Source organism: Globicephala melas, chromosome 13 (assembly GCF_963455315.2).
Source record: "Globicephala melas chromosome 13, mGloMel1.2, whole genome shotgun sequence".
In the NCBI taxonomy this organism is placed as follows: domain Eukaryota; kingdom Metazoa; phylum Chordata; class Mammalia; order Artiodactyla; family Delphinidae; genus Globicephala; species Globicephala melas.
In genome coordinates, this window is record NC_083326.1 from 10,430,579 (window position 1) to 10,453,401 (window position 22,823).

The 22,823-nt window shown below is 34.9% G+C and overlaps 1 protein-coding gene across 1 annotated transcript; it reads left to right on the forward strand.

Moving 5' to 3' along the window:
* The first annotated feature begins 155 nt into the window (after nt 1-155).
* C13H18orf54 (chromosome 13 C18orf54 homolog) lies at nt 156-21,933 on the forward strand. Its single transcript, XM_030867970.2, has 9 exons — nt 156-332; nt 916-1,012; nt 2,690-3,018; nt 3,727-4,509; nt 5,060-5,210; nt 8,463-8,565; nt 14,773-14,904; nt 16,229-16,299; nt 19,727-21,933. Exons 3-9 carry the CDS (start codon nt 2,736-2,738, stop codon nt 19,797-19,799), a joined length of 1,596 nt encoding a protein of 531 aa, XP_030723830.2. The 5' UTR covers nt 156-332; nt 916-1,012; nt 2,690-2,735; the 3' UTR covers nt 19,800-21,933.
* The last annotated feature ends 890 nt before the right edge of the window (nt 21,934-22,823 follow it).

Below are 22,823 nucleotides of genomic sequence, written 5' to 3' on the forward strand. Positions count from 1 at the left end.
CCCAAGAAAGACCGGGAGGGAGAAACTACACTTCCCAGCAGGGAGAGCGACCTAACGCCCCGCCCCGCCCCCTGCCCCTCGCCCTGCTAGCCCCAGCCCCCGAGCGCCACGCATGCGCACCGCAAGCCAGCGCCATGTTGGGTCAGTTTGAAAGGGAGCGCGGGATCCGCGCTCGGCTTTGACGGCGGAGGAACCTGCGAGCTAGCGGAACCTGAGGCCGGGCGGCGTCCGGGTCTGGGTGCTTTGTCACGTCTCCCGTCGGGTGGCAGGACAGGGCTTTGGGTGGAGAATTGAGGACGTCTGCGCTTTTCTCTCTTTCCAGGCCTTCGTCGGTGAGTTTGGCCGGAAAAAGGCGTGTGTTTTCGAAAGGCGTCCCATCCTTTGACAGCCCGAGGGGAGGGGTGGGGTGTCTCCCGAGGGAGGGGGCGGGATGAGAGTCCCGGTGGAAAGCGGGCAACTTTAGGGGGAGGGTCGCGGAACGGGAAGGAGAGGACCTGACCTGGACCTCGAGGCGCTGTCGGCGATTGAAGCGGGCGGGGAGGCAGGGTCTTGGGCTTTAGGGGCCGTCACCTCGGCAAAACTGGCTGCTCGCTCTTGTTGTCTGATGAATGGTTTGTGAGAAGCCTGTGTCTGGGACTGCGGTGGGGGGTGGGTGGGTGGGTGGGTGCTGGAATCCCCGAGGGAGGTGTTTCCTAGTTAAGGGCGGAAGCTTTGAAGCCGAAGATGCTCCGCTGCAGGGGCGCCAGCGATCTTCGCTTTCCAGGGTCATTAATTCTTGTCTTTTTGCTGCAGAACAAGCACATGTTCATTTTCATAACATAAATCAGAGCTGTTATTTCTAAGAGTTGTTCTTCATTTCCTGTGAGCTATTCTCATTGGTAATTTAACGCTCTACGTTCTGTTTTTGAATGAAAGGTAGTAGAGATCTCTGGCCACTCGTGCTAACGTTCTATTCGTCGGAATGATGGATTTCCTTTTGGGGATACACCCGGAAGTGTTAACGGAAGAAATGGTAAGATGCAGGGAATTTGCTTCCAGATAATTCTGTGGCAGAAGTGAGGAGAAGTGGGTGGATAGAGTTTCGTCGTGTTGGTAGTTGAAGCAGGATGATGGGTGCATAGGAGTTGATTAAACTTTTCTTTCTTCTTTGGTGTACTTTTGGAAACTTTGCACAATAAAAATTCAGTTGTGGATTTTCTTTTTGCCTTTTGTGAATTAAAATAAATGTTATTACCCACTTACTGAGAACTGTAATCCAACAGCTTTCCTTTTTAGGGTTTTGTTTTCGTTTTCAAGGTTTTGTAAAATAAATTACAAAATCGGTAACCTGTCCTGTGTTGGAATAAGGGAGGAAACGTTTGGTCAAGTTTGTTATCCAAGCAATATTTACTTGAGAAAAGTTAAAATCATTAGTGAGAGGGGTGAAGAAAGGGCAGAGCTGACTTGGCCTAGCCATTCTTTAGAGGTATACCAATAGCATCACAGCATTCAGGGAAAGCAGAGGCTGAATAACCATTATCTTATGTTCTGCTGCTGCTTTGCACTGACTAGTGTCAGCTCTGACCTTTTACTCTTTTCTTCGTAAACGGAAAACTTTCTCAGTATTTTAAAGTCAAATTTGACAGTTATTAAGATTACATTAAAAGTTGTTAAAACTTTAACATTCCAAAAATTATAGCCAAAAATTAAACATTAATTTTATAACATCATAGCATGTGTTAAGTCCTAGACATTAAGCTTTCATTTTTACTTCAGAAAATCCATTGATTTAATTCTAAAAGAATGTCATATTATTTACTGAAGTAGTACCTGTTCACTCTGTTATTTCTTAGGTTTTCAAATATAGATCCTATTGTTGCTATATTAAGGTAGACTGGAATTCTCTCAATTTTAATAATGGAAAAACAGATGAATACATTAAAGCAATTTCCAAACTATTGTCTCCTTTGAAAGAGAGGTGGGCTGAATCCATTTTACATAAGAATTGAAAATAGTGAGGATAGTATCAAAAATGAATGTCAGAAAATGATTATTGACAGTGTTATTTTAGGAAAAGAACATTTTGCTAGCTCATATGGTAAGACTTGCAGTTTATTTCTTTATAAATGAATATTGTAAATTGTTTTGTTTTCTCAAGTCTTGGGGGAAGGGGTTGGCTGAAGTTACAAATTGGCATTTAAAATGTTGAAGGTGGGTATTCTCCATTGTTCCTTCTTGTTTCAGCTACGTCATTTGATGCCTTTTAAAAATTTATCAAGCACCTACTATGTGCAGCGCGTGGTGGTAGGCTTAAGAATTGAAAAATATTTTGTATAGGGAATGTTAGGTATTGTGATGTCATAGCCTATATCAGCATAAGAAAAGACTGTACATCGTAGTTTTTAGGACTTTAAAAAAAAAGTGAGTATTCTTCCCTTGGTACTTTCTATACATAGTCTTAGATGATTTTTGTATACATAATTCCAGGCACATAATAGGTGATCAATAAATGTTTTCTAAATTGATGATGAAGGAATTCACAGTAATTAAAACAGATAATCTATAATGTACATTACCTAAAAATAATTTATAGATAATGGATTTTATTTTTTAAAGAAAGTTATAAAACGTTTACAGATTTAGTAATTTCTCTCTGTACAGCTATTATTCCTTTTAATTGGAAGTTTAACCTTTTGTTTTTGTATTACAGTTGTTTCTAAGAGAAATGAGTGGAAATAATCCATTTTGAGGAAGCCATGGCAAAATTAAATACAAAGCGCAGAGTTTGTTCTCGGGAATCTTCAGTATCTTCTCTGTTAGCAAGCTGCAACCTGAGTGGTAGTAATTCCTCTAACTCTGATGGCTCTTTTCAGTATAAGGATAGACTGTACAGTTCTGCATCTCAGGCTCTACAGGCCTATATTGATGATTTTGATCTAAGCTGTATGTATCTTGGTGCAAGCACTGGAAAGATTAACATCGATAAATGTTCTGCTAATATGCCAGAATTCTCCAACTATGTTTATAAACCAAAGAATGGTATGCTTTATTCTTTGTTTTCTTTTTGCCTACCGATTTAAAGCATTTTGAGAGATGTATTGTAGCCTTGGAAAACTAAATGCTTCTTTTGGGGTAAAAATGATTTGTAATATTGAGATCTGGTTATATTTCTTAAATGATTCTGTAATTTTCTGGTTCTCAGGGGTTTTCAGGTAAGATCCCCTTTTGACCTTAGAGGAGAAGCTCATGAAATGTAACTAATAATAGTAGATGGCTGATCCTAAACCCTTAAGCCGTTCTATTATAGCATAACAGAAATAGCATTGACTTGGTGGTTCTAGCTTCCATTAACTAGCTTAATGACTTTAAACAAATCTCAGCCTTTCAGAGTTTATACTTGATCAGTTCCAATTGATGGGCTAGGGCTATATTAGTCTTCCTGATCTGTATTCTGTAGGACAGTAATATTCACAAGATGTTAAGGGTTTTTCCTTGGTAAGGTTTCCATGAATACAAGTTTGGAAAATGCATCTGTTGATAATCCAGTTAACACTTTACTGAGCACTTACAGAATGGCCCCTAGTGTGGAAAAAGGTTACATTCTACTCTTAGAAGTGGAGAATATATTCCGGAAGGGAAAATGGCAAACATGATTCTTAATTCTTAATTTTCATTTACTGTTGAATATTATAAAGTATTTTTATATGTGATACAGGAAGGTAAACAGAACTATGCTTTGTTTTTCAGCTTTTGAAAATCTTGATGACAAAAAAGATTTGTCCTTATCCTGTAGAGGACAGACTATTAATGACATGGACTCCATTAGCCTAACAACTGATGATCTATTAAAACTTCCAGCAGATGGATCATTTTCTTTCACTTATGTTGGAGCAGGTCATGGAATTAGCAAGAAAAGCAAAAAACATACTGGAAGACTGAGTTTATCCAACAGTGAAAAGAATCAAAATTTTCAAGAACCAGCCACTCTCCTGGGCAAGGATAACTTAGTTACCCCGGTTGTATACACAAATGTAAAAGGAAAGCAGTGTGGTAGGCTGAAAAACCCAAAACTTGTGAATAAGGTTAATAAATGTGTTTCTGTACCATCTTTATCTTTTAACAAGAAATCATCTTTTAGGGACAGTTCAGAACACAAACTTGAAAAGAATTACCCAAGATGGCTCACTAGCCAGAAGTCTGACCTTAATGTTTCAGGGATAACGAGTATACCGGATTTCAAATACCCAGTCTGGCTCTACAATCAAGACTTGCTGCCCGATACAAATAGTCAAAGGATTTATCAAATATTTAAAGAAGATCACTGTTCCCCTAGGCATAGTTACCAGGCACAAAGAACTTCTCAGCTAATGAATAAATTAGATTGTTTTGAATATTCTTTTGAACCGTCAAACAGTTCACATTCCTTGAGTGATGGTAAAGGATTAGTTAATGAATATGAATGTGATTCTGAACATAGCCAATGTCAGTGTGACAATCCACTTCTCCCAGGATCCAAAAAGCCATTCAGTGGTAATTGTTTTGTTGTTGTTTTTAAGAACCAAAGAAAGTGCTATAAATTTGACCTCACATCTAGGAGTTTTTGTGTCATATTCTTGATGTAACCATCAAGTGATATATCTATTTTGAACTCTTAATGGTCTTCATTTACGTAGCATTTTGTGACTGGAAAATGTCTTTTCTGTTTTTCTTTGTGTCACAACAGATGTCACATTTTTTTTTTTTTTTGCGGTACGCGGGTCTCTCACTGTTGTGGCCTCTCCCGTTGCGGAGCACAGGCTCCGGACGCGCAGGCTCAGTGGCCATGGCTCACGGGCCCAGCCGCTCCGCGGCATGTGGGATCTTCCCAGACCGGGGCACGAACCCATGTCCCCTGCATCGGCAGGCGGACTCTCAACCACTGCGCCACCAGGGAAGCCCCAGATGTCACATTTTAACATAGTTTGCTATTACAGATACGTGTGTATTCCAAATTATCTGAATTCTTGTTGCCTTTGTGAGGTTTTGCTGTGCTTTGCATTTATTTCTTTTCTTAAAGAATTAATGTGATCTTTTAAATTAGGTGACAGAATTGAATTGCTTATCCTGAAGGCCAAGAGAAATCTAGAGCATTGTACTGAAGAATTACCGAAGTCTATGAAGAAGGATGACAGTCCTTGTTCATTAGATAAACTTGAAGCAGAAAGATCATGGGAAAATATTCCTGTTACTTTGTAAGTAAGTTACAATAGAAAAACTATTCAGTTTTCCAAATGAAGAATGTCATGTGAACATCTGATTTATCTTTTAAATAACAATGATAATTAACAGTGGTAATAACATGGTAATTCTGTAGAGCATAGCTTTCAGTGTTGCTTGCTTTAAATTGCATTTTTCATTTGTTACCACAAGATGGCGTAATATTTCATAATCTTAGGTACATTATATAATTTTTGTCTTTGTTACATGGTCCTTTTGTTGCACTGTAAAATATTAATATATATTAAATATGAGGAATTAGAACCAAAAGCAACTATTTTGCAAATGGAGAAGGCTTGAAATTCTTGTTACTTTTTTTACTTTTAAGTTTTTTCTTCCTCTATATTCTCTCCATGTATTAGAGTTATTCATTTCTTTTCATTTACAGTTTACTTTCTTAGTCATTATTTTCTGTAAATAATGGTGCATTTTCTTGTATGGTAAATGTTTGCAGTTTCTAAGATTGTTTTCATTTGTGTACTTAACCTTTCTATGCCATAGTTTCTCAGAATAATTTAAAAAGTGTTTGCCTAGATACCCGTGAATATGAGTATAGAGGAGGAATCGAGAGCTTAGGTAGGAAAGTTTCTTTTAGTGATATTATTACACGTATATTCATCAGAAATGCATTCTTGGTAATCCTGTGTCCTGCCTTAGGCTCTGATAATTTATTATCTTCAGTTGTCTAAGCCTTCATTCTGTTACAGACAGTCTGTTAATTCCTGAATCCTTTTTTTGATTCCTTCTCAGTTGAACATCTTATTCTTTTGTAAGTGGACACTGACTAATTCTAGTTTGGAATCTTGGCTCTGTCACTTCCTTGCTGAGACTCTGTACAAATCACTTCTACTTTGGGGTTGTGAGGATTCAGTTGATTAGAAAATAAATATACAGCACTATTTACAATAGCCAGGACATGGAAGCAACCTAAGTGTCCTTCAACAGATGAATGGATAAAGAAGATGTGGCACATATGAACAATGGAATATTACTCAGCCATAATAAAAAGTAAAACTGAGTTATTTGTAGTGAGGTGGATGGACCTAGAGTCTGTCATACAGAGTGAAGTAAGTCAGAAAGAGAAAAACAAATACCGTATGCTAACACATATATATGGAATCTAGAAAAAAATATATGGTTCTGATGAACCTAGGGGCAGGACAGGAATGAAGATGTGGAGAATGGACTTGAGGATAAGGGGAGGGGGAAGGGTAAGCTGGGACGAAGTGAGAGAGTAGCATTGACATATATACACTATCAAATGTAAAATACATAGCTAGTGGGAAGCAGCCGCATAGCACAGGGAGATCAGCTTGGTGCTTTGTGATCACCTAGAGGGGTGGGATAGGGAGGGTGGAAGGGAGACGCAAGAGGGAGGGGATATGGGGATATGTGTATACATATAGCTGACTCACTTTGTTATACAGCAGAAACTAACACACCATTGTAAAGCAATTATACTCCAATAAAGATGTTAAAAAAAATAAGTAAATATAAGGTACTTAGGACAGTTTCTGATTTATGATGCTCTCTTAAAAATTTTAATAGTGGCGATGATCATCCAGAGTATTTTTTGTTTGTTTAGCTTCATTTCGCACTTGTTGGTTCATTAATATCTTCTAAAAAAAAAAAACTTGGGTTAGTAATTAGCTCACTTAATTCTTAAACTTATCTTTCATCTTTACTAATTTCTTATCTTCTTATCAGTTGGTTGTATTTGTATCTGTATTTGTAAAGTCCTATAGCTGCAATACTTTGCTTTCAAGTGGAACCAAAATGGGTGAGCAAATCATATCAGAGATGCTTAAATTAAGAGTAAAATTTTTGAATGCATCAAATGTATTTTGTAATTAGATACTATGACTTCTAACTTGTATAATTATTATTAATGGTTTGCCCTAGTACCTTATGGTACAGTAGTTGATTTTTGGAAGATTAAATTCATATTATGATGGATATGTTTTACATTAAATTAATGATGGTGTGAGAAGAAGGAATAGACCTTACTTCACTGTGATAATGACAAATTATTATCAATCTGTCATCAGAAACAAAATTGACTGGGAAATACTCCAAGTAGTGTACTGAGAGATAGAATAACTACAACCAGACAATTTTTTTTTTTGGTTTAACTTTTTATAATGGAAAATTTCAAACAAATACAAAAGTATAAGAATAGTATAATGATTCCCTATATATCCAGCACCCATCTTCTATAATGAGGTAAATCCTTTTTTGTTGATAGTTGGTGGATGTACAAACTCTTTGGTAAAGAATGGGAGAAAAGACTACTTGGAAGCGAGAAAAAGTTCCTAGTAAATTACAAATCAAATGAGTCAATAATGAAGTGCTGCTAATTATTGAGAAAAAAGCATTATTACATTTAAATGTTTTAAGAAGATTCTTAGATATCTGAGTATTTGAGTTAGAGATACATCTTATATTGATATATAAATGAAAAAGATAAAATGAGTTTCTTTATTCTCTGTAACTAATAGAATTTGGTTTGGGGAAAATTTTTACTCTTGCTGGGGATCCCCTTTCCTTCTGCTTGAACATCAAGATAGAAACTATTATTTATTGAGCTCTATTCAATGTACCAGGTATATTGAGTTAATTTATGCAATACTTCTGTGACATAAGTGGGGCTACAAATGTAGAAACTGAAGATAAAGTTTTGTGAAGTCATATAAGTGAGTGGGACTGGTATTTGAACTCAGGAATTTTAATTTCAAAATTGATCCTTCTCCCACTTTAATCTGTCCTTTATATTAATATGTGCCAGTTCTGGGGGAGAAGTCTGTCCTATTGCTTTGATGTAGAAGAGCATGTAACTGCCATCCCAGTAGAAACTGTTAATAAATTTCTGGCAGTTTTGTGTATTAATATTGAGTAACTAACAATGTTTAATTGGAAAAATGCACTGCTTATTTCAAGCAAATGAGCTTTTGGAGGATACTTATATTTGAAGGCTTATTTGTTTAGTTGAAGACTAATGTCTTCAGTTTCTATATAGTTTTTCCTTAAAGCTTTAAAGGAGAAGCAAGGAGATAGGGCGGGATGAAGGAAGAAGTTTAGGGAGAAGGTGAAGGAATCACTAAGCAGCATCAATATGAATCCTAATGGTTATTTAGTGGTGACCACTTTAAATGATAACCATCAGTTATATACTGTCTAATTTTTGTAAATGGGGAACTTATTTGCTGTCTCGTATCCTTAAATCCTAGCAAATCTCCTGTTCCGGTTAACTCTGATGATAGTGTTCAACAAACTTCAAGGGCAAAGTATGCTGACGGGTTCCTTGAAGACTTTTTAAATAATGATAATCAGGTGGGTGATGTTAAATCTTTTTAACTTATTAAAAGAATATTTATGACTAATATATATAGATATTAATTTCTAAGTTATTTAGATAGTATAAAACAAAAAATGACTAAAATCCCTTCTTCCCCAACACACTTCCATAAAACCATCACTCCTAGAATTATTGATAATTTTATTTTAGTATTCTAAAGTAGAGTGACCTGGGATTGAACTCTACAGGGAGCCTAAATTGTTATTACAATGGTTTTTTTTTTTTCTTGTGAAAAACATACAAAACAGAATCTTATAGAGTAAATTATATTTTCCCATAGGGCGGTTGCTTATTGAGAGTTATTTTTCTAAGATGCAATTATCACCCCTATGATTTAAAATGGGAAATTTATTATCCAGTTTTATAAAATCAGCATATGTGTATCTTGCAAGTAACCCTAAAATGAAGTGTAAATGTGTATATATACACATAAGGAATGATATATAATATGATTTAGAAGTATAAGCCATGGCTGTTAAATATTGAAATACACTTTTGATATTTTAACATCTGGAAGATTTGAGAGATTGAACACTCAAAACAAAAATTAGCTAAAAATTTTAATACAATATATATCTTTTCCTTCAGTGAAATTTACTAGAGAAAGTAGAGGCTGTCAGAATATGTCTGACCTTAGAGCTCTTTTTTTTTTTTTTTTAATATTTATTTTGTCCGTACCTGGTCTTAGTTGTGGGATGCAGGGTTGCAGACTTCTTAGTTGTGGCATGCATGTGGGATCTAGTTGCCCGACCAGGGATTGAACCCGGGCCCCCTACATTGGGAGTGCAGAGTCTTACCCACTGGACCACCAGGGAAGTCCCTGACCTTAGAGCTCTGTATAAGATACTATAGCAGATGCTGATTAAGTGAAGCTTAATTATCAAATATTTATTTGCCAAATATTTGGATACCAAGCACTTTTCTAGGAACTGTATTCCTAATAGTAAATAAGAGAGAAGAGACCTTGCATCTTGGATTTTTTATTCCAAATTGGAGAGATAAGCTATATCAAAATGTAATATATAAGGTGATACTACAAAATGTTATAAAGAAAAATTACTTGGGATAGAGAAATTTTAACTAGAGTAGGTAGGAATCACCTCTCTAGAGAGGTGATATTTGCGCCAAAACCTAAAATGAGTGAATAAGCCTTGTGTGTACCCATAGGGAAGTAACTTTACATGTAGAGGGAATAGTAAGTGCAGAAACCCCAACGCAGAGAAGTGTTTGGCATGTTCAAGGAATATCAGAGTCCAGTCAGTGTAGCTCAATCAGAAAGAACAAGGATGAATGGTTAAGAGATAAGATGGAGAGGTAACCAGGAGTCAGATCATGTAGCTATGTAAGTAATGGAATGAAGATTTTATGTTTTATTTCAGCGAGATGAGAAGTCACTGGAGTACTTTGGAGGAATGAAATTATCAGATCTACATTTTGAAATATAAACAGGCAGCTGTATGGAACATAGACCTTGAAAGGAGCTAGAGAAGGACAGGGAACCCAGTTAGGAGGCTTTTGCAGTCTTCCAGGATAGGGATTGTAAAGGCTTGGGCTAGGTGGGTACATTGGAGATGGTCAGAAATAGTTAGACTTGGGATGTGTTTTGAAGGTGACCTCGTAGGATGGAGATAGAGAGGATTCAAAGGATGAGTCCAAGATGTTTGAGCCAAGCAACTAAAGGATTGGGTGGTGCAATTTACTTGGACCATAAGTTTTTGCATAAGTTTTTCAGAGTTTGAGATGGATGACTGTTAAATACTAACCAACTAATCCCTTTTCTTATGCCTTTACACACACAGCCTCACTACCATGGTGTTTTTTTATTTTTAAATAATTTTAGATGTACAGAAAGTTGCAAAAATAATACAGGTCGTTCCTGTGACCCTTCTCCCAGCTTCCCTAATGTTAACATCTTATGTCATAATGATCACATAGGCCCAATACTGTTACCTGAACTACAGACCTTATTCTGATTTCACCAGTTTTTCTACCAATGTCTTGTTGCAGGATCCAGCATTGCATTTAGTTGTCATGTCTTCTTAATTTACTTCAGTCTGACAGTTCCTCAGTCTTTCCTTGTCTGTCATGACCTTGACACTTTTTCAGAGTTACTGGTCATTGGTTTTTTTGTAGATAGTTCCTGAATTGGGTTTATCTGAAGTTTTCTCATGATTAGAATGAGGTTATGAATTTTTGGCAAGAATGCAACAGAAATCATGCTGTGCCCTTCTCAGTGCATCATATAAGAGGGTTCATGATATATTGATATCATTGGTAATATTGATATGTTCCTTAGTTCAGGCTGCCGTAATAAATATGCCTTAGACCAGTTGGCTTAAACAACAAACATTTATTTTTCGCAGTTCTGGAGACTGAGAAGTCCAGATGAAGGTGTCTGGTGAGATCCTGCTTCCTAGTTTGCAGATGGTCATCTTCTTGTATCTTCAAGAGCAGAGAGGGTGAAAGCTCTCTGTTTCTCTTCTTATAAGGGCACTAATCCCACTCATGAGAGTTCCACCTTTATGACCTAGTTACCTCACAGAAGCCCCTCCTCCAAATACTGTCACATTGAGATTAGGCTTCAACATTTGAATTGTAGGGGGACACAAACATTCAGTCCAGAGCAATATGTTAATAAAATAATATGTAATATATAAAATTATAATATATTAATACTTGTGATGTTAGTCTTGAACACGTGGTGCCTACTGGTTTTCTCTTTAGTAAAATCATGGTTTCCCCTTGTAATTAATAAATATCGTAGGGGAGATACTGTGAGACTATGCAAGTAGTCTCAAACTTTCATCTACTAATTTAGTATCCATTGGTGGATATTGACTTTTTGTCTGCATTATTAATTGAAATTCTTGTGTAATGAAGAGCTATTCCTTCTCCCCCATTTATTTATTAAACTATTTATATTAGGACTCATAGATATTTATTTTATTCTAGGTTTAACACAATACAATATTATTACTTATTTTGTTGCTTAAATTGTTTTAGTTTAGGCCATAAAGAGTTGCTTCAGGTTGGCTCCACGTGTCCTTTTGACATGTCCCTATGCTTTTTTGAGCACTTCTCTGAGGAGCCATGGTTCTTTTTATTGGAAAATGGTATTTAGAAACTAAGATCTAGGCACTACGTGTGCTTATTGCTGCTGGGTTTTTATTCTAGACTTTCTCAGCAGGCAGACTTAGGAAACATAAGTTTACTAAGCCACGCATACACACATACTTATTTGTATATCTGTTTACATATATATATTTTATATGTAGGTATAAAATCATGAGTTCGTACTGATACTACTTATTCTAGTCCAATACCACAGACTTTGTTTTAGCCCCTCTGTTCCTTATTTGTAACTTCTTTCTCATCTGGTGAGAATCTTTACTCTTATTATCTATAATAGGTTTACTTATTTTTTCAGTCTTAGCATATGCATAGTTTCAGAATTGCTAACCCATACTGCTGTAAGAAACACATTTACTAATTAGATTATATTATTTGTGTATGGTTCTTTTTGTCTTTTGCCTTGCAATATCCAGTCAAAATATTCTTTTCCAAGGTTACCGTGGTTAATTATTTTCTGCCCAACTCCTTTCAATGTGGTCATGTTGTTCATTTGTAATGCTGTTAGGTGGCTCATTTTTTTTATTGTGTAAATTGGGTTATTCCCACATTTTATGTGGTTTAAATAATTGGTTTTTGAATACATGAAACATTACTATAGTTCCGAGAGTCAGAGCTATACTATACAAAAAGACATAGTCAGAGACATTCACTACAAGGATTTAATGAGAAGTCTCAGAACAAATTCTATCAAACATGCCAATGTTTATTAAACATTCATTTGTGAGTGGCACAGAACAGTTCATATAATCTGTTTTGTAGTTTTCTTTTTTGGTACTCTGACCAGAATTTTGCCTGAAAAGTTCACTCAAGGCAGACATAGCAAATTGCAGAGGCAAGCTTTTGTAACTTTTATGGTTGGCATTAGGCAACCTGAATTTCTTCTAAACCAGTGGCTGGATGCAGATCATTTAGAGATAATGCCTCAGGTGCTGTCTCCAAGGTTGTAGGAGTATAAGTGGAACTGGATCCTTATGCCCTGTTTCTTTTTCTTTCTTTCTTTTTTTTTAAATTTTGGTAAAGTATATATAATATTTACTATTTTGACCTTTTTTTTTTTTTTTTTTTTTTTTTGCGGTACACGGGCCTCTCACTGTTGTGGCCTCTCCTGTTGCTGAACACAGGCTCTGGACGCGCAGGCTCAGCGGCCATGGCTCACGGGCCCAGCCGCTTCACGGAATGTGGGATCTTCCCGGACCGGGGCACGAACCCGTGTCTACTGCATCAGCAGGCGGACTCTCAACCACTGCGCCACCAGGGAAGCCCTGACCATTTTTAAGTGTATAGTTCTGTGCAATAAGTACCGTACCTTCACATTGCTGTGCAACCATCACCACTGTCTATCTCTAGAACTTTTTCAGCTTTACCAACTGAAACTACCCACTAAACACTAACTCCCCATCCTCCTTTACCCCCAGCCTCTGCTAGCAGCATTCTACTTTCTGTCTCTATGAATTTGATTATTCTAGGAACCGTATATGTTTTAGTCTGCTGAGGCTGCCATAACAAAATACCATAGGCTGGGTGGCTTAAACAACAGGTATTTGGTTCTCACAGTTTTGGAGGTGGGAGAATCTAAGATCAAGGTGCTGACTGATTCTGTTACTGGTGAAGGCTCTCTCCCTGCCTTGCATACAAGCCACCTTCCCACTTTGTCCTCATATGGGCTTTCCTTGAGCTCTTAAGTGTCTCTTTATGAGGATATTAATCCTGTGGTTTCAGGGTCCCACCCTTATAACCTCACTTAACCTTGATTACCTCCTTATAACCTTATCTCTAAATACAGCCACATTCAAGGTTAGGGCTTCACCATGAATTCTGGGGTGGGGGACACAATTCAATCCATAGCATCTTATAAGAAGACTCATACTATATCGTTCCTTTTGTTACTGGCTTATTTCACTTAGCATAACGTCTTCAAGGTTCATCCATGTTGTATCATCTGTCAAAATTTCCTTCCTTTCTTAGATTGAATAATACACCATTGTGTGTATGTATCATGTTTTGTTGATCCATTTATCTGTTGATGGACACTTAGGTTGCTTCTGCCTTTTGACTATTGTGAATAATGCTGCTATGAACATAGGTGTACAAATATCTGCTTGAATCTCTGCTTTCATTTCTTTTGGGTATGTACTCAGAAGGGGAGTTGCAGGATCATTCTGGTAATTCTGTATTTAGTTTTTTGAGGAATTACCATACTGTTTTCTACAGGAGCTGCACCATTTTATTACGTTCCCACGCCTTGTTTCTTATACCCTGTTCATATAACTGTGGAGAGTGCCTTTAAAATCTTTTTGGCCACTGTGCTTAACTTCGTATATATGTTATACTGTCCATGTTGAAATATTTTAAATTATAGACATCTTAAGAGGCCTATTTTCCACTTTGTGGATGATTATCAGGACACAGCAACTCATTTGAAAGATGTAAAAATAAAGGTAAGACTTTAAAAAAGAAGTTTAAAAATATCCTGTACAGGTTCTCTTAACTGACTACCTTATGTGGCTAAGTGCTGTTGCCTTCTTTGGATGCAGATAAGATCAGTGGTAATCGAGATGTGAGTGTTTTTAAGGTAGCAAGGAATGTGTGGTCCATAAAGAGGTGAAAAACCAGCATTCCCTGTGTGAAAACGTATTTGGAAGTGTGCAGAGAATATGATATTTGAAATTCTAGTCCTTGTTCAGCTGATAACCAGCGTCATTTACACACTTGAAAAGAGCATATTGACTTACCTGCTCTCTGAGGACCTTTCAGTTCGAAAAATCTATAATTTTAAATGTACTAAGTGAACGCATTGCAAATGTAAACATGTACCATTCATTTTAAAAGAACAAGGACTGGGAAGGATGTGCCAAGCTGTTAATAGTGATTGTCTTTAAGTGACTGGGTAAGGAGAGGTTTATGAGTTACAGTTTTGATTTGTTGGAACACATTATTGACATGTATTGTTTGGATTTTGCATTAATTTATATTGTGGGGAAATAATACAAAATAGAACTATTCCCCTTCTGAATTTGGATGGTTCATCATTCATCTGTTTTAACTTCTAGAGCTGTACCCTTTCTGGAGGGAAACACCATGGTCCTGTTGAAGCCCTGAAACAAATGTTATTTAATCTTCAAGCAGTACAAGAAAGTTTTAATCAGAATAAAACCACAGAGCCAAAAGGCGAAATTAAACAAGTAAGCACAAACTTAATTTATGAATTGAAATCTATGAATGTGAATTGAGATCTGTGAAGGATAAGATTTCCTCCTAGATCTTTCTTAGCCTCACCTCTAATTTTATGTTAATAAGCATGGTATATAACACATGTCGTAGAGTTGTACTGTTGTTATTCTTTTTTTTAGAAAGTAACTTACTCAGATTTAATACTGTAAGATTTTTGCAGTTGTGTACCCCTGAATGGATTGTTCTATTAAGTTTATGGTTATAAATACAACATCGTATTTAGATATGATGTTATTAAAACTGTAGATGAAAGGATTGTAATAGTTGTTTTTTAATGCCCTACAAAATTATTCTGTGTAGTCCAACTTCCTGTGTTTATATTTGAGGTGGCCTAGAGAACCTTTCAACATTAGACTTCTCCCCATAACCTTTGTCATCTGAAGTTTAATTTTGTTACCATGTGTTTATTGACTCTTAATACGGTTATGTAAAGTTTTATTTTAAAGTAATTGTGTTTTTGTGTATTTCCTAGGAATTTGGAAATCTGTTTCTGCTTTGGGCTGATATTTCATAGGGGTCGAATTTTCCTCACAGTAGTATAGTGTTTACAAACCTAGCTTATGTTCTTCCAAGCCTGATTGTGAATTCTAATTCTGCCACTTACTAGCAAGTGCAGTATTTGTACAGATCACTTAACCTCCTTAATTTCAGTTTCCTCTTCTGTAAAATGAGATTGTTGAGAAGACAAATTGAAACAAACTATAGAAAGTACTTATTATAGTCCTTGGCACCTGGTAAAAACTTAATACCTGGAAAATACTTAATACATTTTAATTGATATTGTTTATTTTGTTATTCAGTAGAGCTTTACAAAATTCAGTTTTCATTACAAGTGAGTGTACTAGATTTTAGGAACTATCACATGCTACTCACTTAAGTTGTATTTCTTAATTTTTCTCCTTACATTCTAATGATCATGACACTAACATACAGTGCAATCCATCCTTCTTTTCCTTCCCCTTTTAAACATTCTTGAGATAAAGCCTTGTTCAGTAAAGTCATAATTTCAAGCCAAGATTTGATATTTAATGAACAAACATTTTGAAGCATACTTTAGGACCGTTGCAAGATGAAAAAGTTGTAGTATTTTTAGAATAAAAAATATATATATATATATTTAATGCTTTCCTGAAAATTATTTGCTTAGAATTATTTCCTTGGGAATGCGGACAATATTTTTAATGTTCTTATTAATCACACATAGTAAATAGCATATAAGTTTATAATTATATAATATTTTCACTGTTCTATTATATTTGGTGTTTTTAATAATAGGTTTCAGAAGATGATTTCTCTAAATTACAGTTGAAGGAAAATATGGCTCCTGTTAATAGGTCACTTCAAAAGTAAGTGTTCTCTGTTAATTTCTGAGTATGTTATGGATACAAACATCTCTGATTGAAATCAGAAGGTTACAGAATGGAATTAAAGTAGCTGGAAGAGGAAGTGTGCTAGGTATATTTAAGATTCTTGGAGCATAATTTTTAATCCTGAGATTTTCTCTTTAATTTGTGCTATTTTCTATTGAAAATGTTCTTAGGACCTAATGAGATAACTGTAGACACTAAAAATATAATAGATGTGAATGGCCTAGGGAAAATATCTTTTCATTTCTGAGTAATACCAACAATTTGAGATAGTATTGGTGTGGATATTCTGGAAGAACAACTTGTACGTGAAATGTGTTGTCATATATTCCCTCTAGAAGAGATAAATAATCCTAAGTAAGTATATCATTATTTGACATATCGCCACAGAAATTTAAGTGGATATAATGTCCTGGATATAAAGATAGGTCTAAATGCCCTAAGGTGTTAATCTACTTATTTTCTTAGTTACATATCTTAAAAAGTTGGGAAGAATTTCCTATAGTCATGATATTGGTAGAAGAGACGGGTATTTATTTTATAGATTTGATTGTGTGAATATGACGCGCCCTTACACATATGAATGTGTAAGATTTTGTAATTCTCAATACTAAAGGCCATGCTGTGAAAACCAAACTTAACGATAGCTGGGAAGTTGTCTCATTTCTCAGATCTCTTTTCTTGCTCAATTTTCTGGTCTTCGTTCTACACTAGGGATAGACAGAATTAGCTCTCAGACTTGCAAAACTTGACCCTAAACCAAACATTTTTCTTTATTCTAATGTGCTCATATTTTACTTAGATCTAGGAAATAGTGGACAGTTTGTTCTGAAAAGCCTTTCATTCAGTTCTTGCTGGATTCTAGGCTGAATATAGGCCAGTTAACATAGTATTTAAGAGAACAGCCAGTATAGTAGTACTAGTAGAAAAACAAATGGAAGATGTCAATGGGTAAAGTATAGCTAAATTGCCATCACATAATCAGTGTTACTGAGTTTCTGTGGGTTGATTAGTATTTACTTGAATGATCATCAATAGATACATTGTCACAATAAGAAATGAGTTTTTTAATTTCAGTTTTTAAGGTGAATGACTATTCAGTGTCGTAATACAACCCTTAGGTTGATGTTTTCCCCATTAGCCTGCTTTTTCACTTTTTGAGAGAAGACAATCAAGAATAATTTCCTTCTACAATTTTATCCTTTCCTTCTCCCTACACTTAACTTTGAAATACCAATCACTTTTGATAGACTCTTCTCTAAACAGATTGCTTTATTCTCAAAACGGGAGATAGAGGTTAGATGAAAGGAACTGCCAAATGATTGCGTAGCTGAGGTAGGGAGACTGAAGATTTCACACTTCTACTTAGCTTTTTTATTCCTTCGCATTATTACCCACTCCCCTTTCTACCTGACATTTTGTTTTAAAGACATAAAATATACTACATGGGATTAGAAAGGAAACCAGTTATAGTGAATTAACTATGAAAATATTAAAATACATTTCTAATTAGTAAAATATGCTTCTCTTTATTGCATTTAAAATAAGACAATACATTTAAATTACAGGTAAGTTAAAATTCATTTTGTAAAAACATGTATTAGTGTGAAGGCCTTTTGCATAACTTGAATAAAAGCATTAAACCATGGTGTGCTCTTTTACTTACCTTTCACATATTGATCAGCAAACAGTTACAGAAAGGGAATATTGGAAGGCATTGATGTCTGGGTTACCAGTGAGACTTCACTATTTGGAGGATGAAAACTAGACTTAAAGTTGTCTAATAGTTGGCCAGTTATGTCATATGAACTTTTGGATTGTAGACAGAAAGACTTAGAGGACGTATGTTTTAGCAGTGGGTTTAATAACTGTTGTAATTTTGTAACTATTATATAACTATTGTAATTTTGAAGTAGTGATGAGTATAAAACATACTTGCAATGACTATAATGTGATATGAAAATACCTCTGATTTCTATGGCGTATGAGGTCACAGATTTTGGCTGTTGCTTACATTCATAATGGAAGGAAATACTAATTTAGAGATAGCATTTTGTGAAAATAAAGATGATTTTTTCCCCATCCAATTTCATAGACCCTCTAAGTCTAAAGGATCTGTTGACCCTCTGATTTGTAAACAGTAACATCAGATTCTAGCCACTTGTCATCTTCCTTCTCTTGAGTCACAGCCTGAAAAGAAAAAAGGAAGATAAGCCCCAAGTATATTTACAGATTATCTTCTTCCTCATAAATATGTCTGTAGGAAGAAAATAATTCTTTAAGTAGAGAGATATTAGGATGTAGAAATAATAAAGTCTAATTTTACCTCTGATTGCTTAGTAACTCTGGGTGAGTTATTGTCATTTAGTTAATGAAGATGACAATCTCAGAAATTAACAGAAGCTGCCAAAAGGATGGCAGAATTCAGATTCTTAATACATTTGAGTAGAAGTGTCTAAGAAATAGAGTACAGGGAAATAGACGTAATGCAGTAATTAACACTACTAATTTCCTCCCTCTCCTTATCTTTGGTAAAGTGGAAGATATATTTTATTTAATATACATCAATTGAACCTGTGTTGGAGACTGTAGAATAAGGTGTTGTAGTCACCACCTTTCAGTAACTTCTTACTAATTTCTCACCTTAGAGATTACTGGTATATTATTTCTGTTTTTCTTGGTCTCTTATTTATCAGAGATCTGAAATATGGTTGATTAACTGATATTTTTGAGTGATCCTCAAGGATCTGAAGGGTAAGGGAGAAGGAAAGCTGGAAGAATACTTTTAGAGGAAGACTGGAAAGTTAAGGGCTCCTATCTTCTTGGTTTGTCTGAGGGATGATTGAGAAAAACCAGGTTGTTGGTATAATACTGCATTATTCAATGTAATTGTCATTTGTTTTCCCCCATGCTCAATAAAAATGAGTTTTCCTCAATTGTAACTGATTCTTTAGTGCTATTTAAATTTAGCTCTCTTGATTGTACATGTTAAAAATGAATTATGTCCTTTATTTCTTAAATGATATACACAGTATATCAGAAGGTATCATTTCATTCTGCAAAGTACATGAAAAAGATGCTTTAAGTGTGACACAAGTGATAGCTATTATTGTTTCTTATTAGGCTACTTGGCACACTTTCAAAAAAAAAAACCCTTAAATGTGAAACATATAATTTTTTTAAGTAAGTGTTTATAGAATTTTAGATGAATTATTTTAACCCTCAGTTATTCAGATTGCAAGGTTTTGTAAAGAAAAATTTTCAGTTTTGATACTAAAACTATTCCATAAACTTATCTCTCATACTAATTTTGAAGTTAAGAAACAATATAATCACCATTTCTTTTTGCATTACCTATTCAGTCCTTAATATTGGTTTATAATGTGTTTTATACTTTTTAATGAAGGGCTTTGCACCATTTATCTCGCCTGAGAGACCTGGTTGATGATTCCAGTGGGAAACAGTCACCGAAAATATGAAGAGGAAAATAAAAGTCTAACCAATAAGTAGTCACCACAGAACAAAAATGTATTTTTTTTCCTATTGCTTAAACTGACAAAGTAATTAGAAGCCATATATTATTCTGTGATTGGTTCAAGTATTATATATTTTTTAAAAACCAGACTTGAAAATGTCCATAGATTTTTGTGGTCTATCCTCATTTTGTGCCAAAATACCAGGAGGTGAACTAGAAGGACCCACACTATATGGCCTAGTCTGACTTTGGTCTTCAGGCTGTCAAATGTCTAATATTCAAAGATGGATGATTTCCGTTCTTGAAGCTTACATGGACTTAACCTTCTTCAGCATCCTCATCATTTTATCATCTGATTCTGGATCATTAAGAAGCTTTTCCTGGTTTCTATCCAAAATCTCTTAAATAGACTCTTTTATAAAGTTAGTATCCACTTAAGGAGCTTGAGGAATGTCAAAATTGTTATGGTGTATCTTATCCATATGGAAGTATGTTACTTTCAAGTTTCATAAAGCAAACATTTAAGAATATGTTATATTTGCAAATAACATTAATTGGTGCAGTGCTAAAAGGATGTTTTATATTGTGAATTCCAGGAAAACCTCATTTAATTAATGCTTTGATTCTATATGTAAGATAATCTTGACAGTACTTGACAGTTTATAAAATATTTGGGGGGGGGATATTTGAGATTTTAATATTTTGATATTATTTCCCAGATTTAAGTTTTGAGGTTAGCTCAAACTAGTAAAAACTATATCAGTGGCCAGTTGCTTTATGGAATTTGATAACTAAACTTAAATGAATATGGAAAATCAGAAAGTAACTGTATTTTAAAGCTATTTTGTAAGTGCTGAACTTTCTTTAAGGTTTGTCACTAGCTAGGACTGAACAGAGCTCTATAATTTTGCAACTTCTACCAAATGAGCGTCTAATAAGCAGGAAGCATCTTTACCAACAAAATGAAGGAATAATTCATAAGACATGGGAAAGCATATTAAAAAAGCCTGATGAAATTAAAGAATTGGTATGTATACAAATAGTACAAATTAACACTACCCAAATTGGAGCGTTTTTGCTAATAAGTAGCTTCACTGTCAAATAGGAATTTCTAAGTACATTGGGTCAAAGAATTTTTCCCCCCAATTTAAAGCACTATCTAAGGCCTTTGTTATAGAACTTACATGTCAGAGACTGTGGAGTGAATCCTGTCTTTCTTTTCCTTGCCTAGTGAGTCAGTCACTGTACTATTCTTTTTGCCCAGTTTGAGAGTCACTTGCTAATAAGTTTGTTGTGTTTACTCTGTGGAGGTGTTTTTGCCGCAGACATTCTATTTCTGATTATGGTCTTCTGCTTCACAGGAGATAGTTTGCATACAATCAAACAAGACATTACTTTGATGATTGAAATGTGGTTGTTAAAAGTGCAGATAGATTTTAAGTGGATGAACATAGATCTGAGCGGAGCATGTTCCAGTGAAATCCAGTATCCAACGAATTCTAAAGGCAGAGCAGACAAAGATAGCAGATAATTACATATTATCTGTTGATCAGATATAATATGTTTAGTATACCTAGAAAGCATCTCCAAAGGGATTATTATGCTGTGTTGACTCTGAGTAGCACTGATTTGGTTAGTTCTTCCATTTGCAAGAACATATATCCAGTACTAAATAAGATAAGCCTGTTCTAAAATTTTGTTATAACTAGTATTTTAAGAAACTTGATTATACTTACCCCAGAGTATTTTTCCTTTTGTATTAAATATGGAAGTTTAAGTTTTTTAGCAAAAAAGAGAACTTTAAATGATTAATTCTAACCTTTCAAAAAATATATAGGAGATTCAAACAAGAAAAAAATGTAAATGATAAATGTTCAATAAATTCTTTAAGGAATTGATTTAATTAATTGTTAAATATTTCAGTATTTTTTATTTTGAGATTTCCAGAGGAAAAAAAGGAGACAACAGTATTGAGACTGCTGAGTTGGGAATTTAAAGCAGATGAGAACAATTAGTTTTAAAAATAGAATTGTGAATATAAAGTTTTATCAACCTTTTTCTCTCTTTTAGGTATATTGAAAAATATTAAATAGAAAAAGTGATAAAATTTTAATAAGACATTTCAGATTTTTAATTGAGCATGAAAAAATTTAACCTAATTCCAAAAATTATTTGAGATCAAGCGATAAAAGTGTGATGCATATGTGAAGACTTGAAACTCAACTGTATTTTCTTTGTTATCAGTAAGAACTCTCAGTTTTTTCTGGGACAATTCATTTCAGCTTCATAGAGATTTCTGATCAAACTGAGGAACTCTGTCTTCTTGGGTTTGTTTGGGTTATATGTCTCTCTAGTTATGTTATTTCTTGTTGAAATTTATAAATGTGGATTTGGGGGGTTATTATTTTGTATTTAATGTTTCAGATAATGTCTTGTTAAATCATATGCAGTTATACCAAAATGTTGCCTGAAGATAAATCATGACAAGATTTCTTTTTTTCCCCCTATGTTTTGAATATGTGGAATCACTCATTACTTTGAATTTGTTTCCTTTTTTCCTGTCCCACCTTTCACTGTGTCTCAAAACCTCTTTGTTAGAAGTGCTCTCAAGAAGTAAACTTGACAATAGGCAAGTAGCATGAAAGGGAACAAAATTCATCTGTGGCTAAGATCATTTTCCTTTTTTGAACAAAAGTATTAGTTTTTTACCCTCCCAGTTTATTCTACATTGTCCTTACGGTAGACCAGACATGTCTGCGTAACAACTTTTTTTTTTACAACGTAGCAACTTCGTTACATTAACGGAGACTAGTCCATTTGCCTCCTAATATTTATTTCACCCATGACCATTCTTCCCCTAATTTTCAGTTCATACATCCAAAGACATCCTGACTAGTGTTTACAAGATACTGTTGTACACACCGCCACTGTAATCTTACTGATTTATTTCAGCAAGTTTGCTGCAGCTAAATTGCTTTACTCAGATTCTCCCAAACTTTCTGTGTATGTTCTCACCTTTATGCATATT

Coding starts and splice junctions, on each gene's coding strand:
- C13H18orf54 (XM_030867970.2), top strand. CDS start 2,736: ATGGCAAAATTAAATACAAAGCGCAGAGTTTGTTCTCGGGAATCTTCA. Junction 5,211..8,462: donor GAAAATATTCCTGTTACTTT/GTAAGTAAGTTA, acceptor CTTAAATCCTAG/CAAATCTCCTGTTCCGGTTA. Junction 8,566..14,772: donor TTTTAAATAATGATAATCAG/GTGGGTGATGTT, acceptor TTTAACTTCTAG/AGCTGTACCCTTTCTGGAGG.